Raw genomic sequence first — 5,000 nt, 5'->3', positions numbered from 1 at the left:
TGTTAGTAAGCCAGTGAAACAACATTTGGCCAAATACGACAAGCAGCTCAAGAAATTTAATGTATCAAAAGCTTTGGACCAGGCCTTGGTGGTAAATATTTAATCTTTTTATCAGTATTAAGAACATTTAAGTTTGCTGTTTTGATTTACAGACAAAAAAAAAACAAAAAAACACACAGCTTTCTTGTTACTAAGTTGCACATTATGTTACAACATATGTACAAAGATTTTTGATTTAAGGATTTACAAGTTTCTTTCATTTTGCTTGTAGAGTTGGACAAGATTGAAAAAGCCAGAAGTCCTTGTTGCTGTTATAAAGGAGCTGGACCGAAGAGGGACTTTGAAAAACGCCCTGGCTGGGAGGGATGAGCTGTGGCTCTCTCGGTTACTCAATTTTCTTATTGGGTAAGAAGCAGATAAGATTTCCTGATTGTACTAGACTTCAATCACTGGAGTTCAGGATAATTGTGCAGAAATCTTATGATACCTCAAAGGTGAACCTAATGATGCATCTGTAATATTTCAAGGAGTAGGTTAAATTGGACAATAAATAAAAGGTTTTCTTGTGGGCAACAATTTTTAAAACTGTGGAGATGGATATGGGTAAACATCTAAGTGACTTTGGCAAAAGTAGACATCTCAGAAAGGACATGTCTATACCCAGGTATCCAGTCAGCACCTTGTTAGTAGCTACATTGAGAAGTCTGAGCAGGGTCAGACCGAGAATCAGAATAACTTTATTTATCCCTAAGGAGCTATTAAGAGGGCAAAGAGCGGCATATTAAGCAGTAGATACAGATAAAAGCTCAAAACACAAAGACAATGTGAAATTCTACATGACTGGTAAATTAAACAAAGGTTAAGGTCCTCACTAGGGGTGGGAAAATCGAGTAAAAAAAAATCGAAAATCAGGATTTTTCATTTCACAATTTTAAAATCGATTTTTTTCTTTAAAAAATGATTTTTTTCTTTCAATGAGATAAAATTAATCTGCTATTTTTGTCATTTTTATTGGTTTTATTGATCTTTTTACTGGTCTTCTTGGGCATTATAGTAGCAGAATGATGGTCTGGCTACTGTGTTGTTTTCTCCTCACTGAAATCAAGAATAATTACTAGCAAAAAAGGTTTTATACATTTTTTGGGGTTTTTAATCGACGAAAATCAGCAATATCAAAGAATTTTGAGAACCGCAATTTAAATCAAATCGGCACCCAAAAAAATCGGAATCGAATCGAATCGGGACAAAAGCATATCGTCACAGTCCTAGTCCTCACTCCCTGGTCCTGCTACAAGTGGAGGAGTTTAAATATCTCAGAGTCTTGTTCACAAGTGGGGAACGATATGGAGCGTGAGATTGACAGACGGATCGGTGCAGCGTCTGCAGTAATGTAGACTCTACGCTGGTCTGTTGTGGTGAAGAGGCTGAGCCAGAAGGCAAAGCTCTCGATTTACCACTCGATCTACGTTCCTACCCTCACCTATGGTCATGAGCTGTGGGTCGTGACCGAAAGAACAAGATCATGTATTCAGGCGGAAGAAATGAATTTCCTTCACAAGATGGCCAGCCAATGCTTGAAAGAGTGTGTGTGCGTGGAGTCCTTAAGAATGCGACCAGCCAGGCCGCGTGCGCCTGCAGCTTGTACACAGTGTTTAGATGCTGGACAGGAAGTCCAATAATCTAGGAACACACTTTCACAAGCGGTTCCTATCATGCAGGGTGATGGTGTGATGCCAGCAGCGTGTATAAAAAGCTAAAACACTTTAAATAAATGAGTAGTAGACAGTCAGTAAGATGTTATTACTGACATAAAATGAGTTCAGTTTCCTAAGTAGGTACATCCTCTGATGACACTTCATCAGGATCCCCTCAGTGTTAGACGAGAACTTCAGTTGGTTGTCGAAGGTGGTACCAATGTATTTGTACTCCACCAGTTTTTACTGGTGAGCCGAGGATTATGGTGGTGACAGCTGCTGCCAGTTCCTTTTGACAGCTGGAAAAGGCCATCGCCATCATTTTAGTTTTGCTGACATTCAGCTCCAGGTGGGAAGTGTCATAACACCCCACAAACTGCTACAGAGCAGGTCTGTGGTGCAGGGAGGAACCGGACAACAGAAGTGTGTCGTCAGCAAACTTCACTAGGTGGCTGTTGGGCTGTGTGGATCTGCACTCATCAGAGGTAGGGATCAAATGTGGGGAGATGTGCTGGAAAATGTATTTATGGTAACTCAAACTTGCAGTTTAAATGTTTAGGGAGGCTGTGGTTTACCAAGCAGGTTTAACATAGGCTGAGTATTAGTGAAACAAGCAAAAAAGTTTCTTATTTTGTCCAGATCTAATCTTTTGCCCTTAAAATTGATATTTTAATAACGGTTTTTAATTGATAAGTGATTTTTTTTGGCCTTATTTTAAAACATTTGATAAGATAATTGTGTTAATATGATAAACATGAGCATGTTGACTTTTTAAATTTTTTTTTTATTAAATGTAGTTTTTGTCAAACTTTCTAATCACTTCGAGATAACAAAGTTTACCATCTAAGTTAAATTCTTTTTTCTGTTTCTTCTCCAGAAACCTGGTTGACAGCAGATTTGCTCCTGTCCTTGTGACACCTGCTGAGATGATTCTGGACATTTACTATTCAGTAATCGGCCAGTCACCAGTCGTGGACCGACAGCTCATCCGTCTGCAGGAGCTGCTAGAGAAGGAACTTGACTACCAGAGAGATCTCTTGGAGATCCTGGGCATGTTGGATACAATGTTTGCCTCCTCCCTCCCTAGGAAGGAGGTGCCATGCTCAGGCATTAGCAGGTCTAATGGCCTGATTCAGGGAGAAGCAAGTACCTCAAGATCACAGCTTCCGGTCACCTGAGAGTTTTGGGGGTAGAAACTCCTTTTAGAGTGAATTATCAACTCGAAAATCAAGTTTGAAAGTGTCATGTCACAGACTTCACCACACAAACATTTCTATTCAAGTGAAAGCACATGATCTGCTTAGAGTCTTGTATTTAAAATGTCAGACCCTCTCACAGACTTTGCTATTATATAATTTTGAAATTGAGGAGTGCTGATGAGCCACACATCACTTATAAGAAGAGTTGTATTACGCTGCTGCTTTTTATGATCCAGTAGTACTCATTGACTTTACATAAATATCATTGGACTGATCTAAGGTTAGTATCTAGTCTTGTGTAGTGCTTAAATTAGAATATTTTGTTACAAGACAGTTGAAAGGACATCTGCAGACTGAATACAGATGAGATTTCTTCCTCTTGTAAAACTACAAAATTTTTACAGTTTCAGCATTTTTCCCTCATTGTATTCAGTTTGTGGTTTATGTATGGAGTTTGTCTGTTCTTTTTGTAATAAATATGGAATAATGAGTTTCCCAGACTCCAGTAGTAGATTGATGACCAGCACAAATTTGATTACAGAATTTAAACCTTGCAAGTATTCTTCTGTACAGCTGCATGATTTAAGACTAAATTAAATAGGTTGTCTGCCATGCAACAACGTGGCATCCGAGATTAACTTTCAGATGTGTCAATGTGTGATGTAATCTTTTAAAGCAGGATCCAATGCTGAGCACATTCTGTTGGGTTGGTGCTAGATTTAATCAGATGGAGAAATCCTCCTTTCTGCTGTAAATGGTTTTCTCTGTAAACAGCTGATGGATAGTTGTGGACAGTTGATATTGTCACACAACAATCAACTGATGTCTTTGCTACGTTGCCTGTTAAAATGTTTTGTCTTAATTTTTTTTCACTTAAACAGATGGTCTCAGTCATTTTCAAAACCCACAATTTAGTTAAAAAAACAAACAAACAAAAACAAAACTAGAAATGATGTAGCTCAGAGTAAGATCACTAAAGTTTTCAGAAATGTTGTGAAATTAAAGTATAATTAACTTTTTAACTGTTGTAGACAGTAATAATGACTAAAAAGACAAAATACAGGAAAAGAATCACAGAATTATGGCCTTGTATGTCCATAGATTGTACAGGCACTGCTTCGTCAAATAAGACATCGAATATGCTACTAACCAATCACAGATGAGCGGAAATCTCGTTGCTAAACAACAGGTCAGCCAATCGCAGCTGGATGTCCCTCCAGCTGATCCAATTTCGCTCTAACCTCTCTGGTCCTTATGCTGTTTTTAAAAGATTAAAGTGTTTGTAAGAGACTGACATAACTATAGTCTCAATAATGTTACAAGTAATCTTAGAATATGTGAATATGAAACATTGTTTTTCCTGGAAAACCTGTCAGAACTGTAAATGTTAGTGTCTGAATAATTTGACTATGCATATCTGCTATGTGTTTATATAAAATTGACATAAACTTAGAAATCATATTATTTTCTTCATATTAAATCTGAACGACCATTATTTGGAAATCGTTAAACTGGTAAATTTCCACTGCTGACAGCGGTTTCAACATAGGAGACTGAAGTCACTTTTATTACCTTCCTTTAGAGGTCGCTGCATCTTCGAAGAAACCATAACTTTAGTGGTATAAGGAGGAATTTCCATTGGAGCAGACGGAAGACAGAAAGCTTCAGGAGAAGGAGGTGATGTGGTGCCAGTGGAGGCTGAAGCTCAGGCTGCAGACAGCGGCGGCATCGACTGGTGGCTGAAACACAACTTGTCGCTTCAATTCCTAAGCATTTAGCAGAATGAAGACGCATCTCAAGTAGAGGCTTATTAACTTAATCTTTTAGTTACGTTTAAAGGGGAAATTTCAGACGCACTGTTTGTTGTTTTTTTTTTATCTGACGGAGTTTGCATTTTTGTGAAGGTAAGTGCGAAAACTATTTGATTTCTGTCAGTGTTAGCTTAATGTTTAACATATCTAGGTTGAATTAGGTTACTTTGTTTGCCAATTAGTCTTTAATAGCTGTATGACATGGTCAAAGAGCCCAGATATGTATTCTGTCGCTTAATGGGACATTATTTAAGTATCAGTTTCAGAAGACATTTATATAAAGCTAGCCCGTGATA

General features: G+C 37.9%; 1 protein-coding gene across 1 annotated transcript in view; it reads left to right on the top strand.

The window, feature by feature from the left end:
- utp15 (UTP15 small subunit processome component) overlaps positions 1 to 3,387 on the top strand; it is a 9,221-nt gene extending 5,834 nt beyond the window's left edge. The window contains exons 10-12 of the mRNA XM_079251234.1: positions 1 to 91; positions 272 to 405; positions 2,572 to 3,387. The exon at positions 1 to 91 is cut by the window's left edge and continues 11 nt beyond it. Coding sequence (XP_079107360.1) covers positions 1 to 91; positions 272 to 405; positions 2,572 to 2,872 — 526 coding nt within the window. The 3' untranslated portion in view covers positions 2,873 to 3,387. The remainder of the gene's footprint in view (positions 92 to 271; positions 406 to 2,571) is intronic.
- The last annotated feature ends 1,613 nt before the right edge of the window (positions 3,388 to 5,000 follow it).

The sequence above is a fragment of the Telmatherina bonti genome (assembly GCF_933228915.1).
Source record: "Telmatherina bonti genome assembly, chromosome: 13".
Taxonomy (NCBI): domain Eukaryota; kingdom Metazoa; phylum Chordata; class Actinopteri; order Atheriniformes; family Telmatherinidae; genus Telmatherina; species Telmatherina bonti.
The sequence above is the reverse complement of the archived record's forward strand: the minus strand, read 5'-3'. Positions and strand labels throughout refer to the sequence as shown.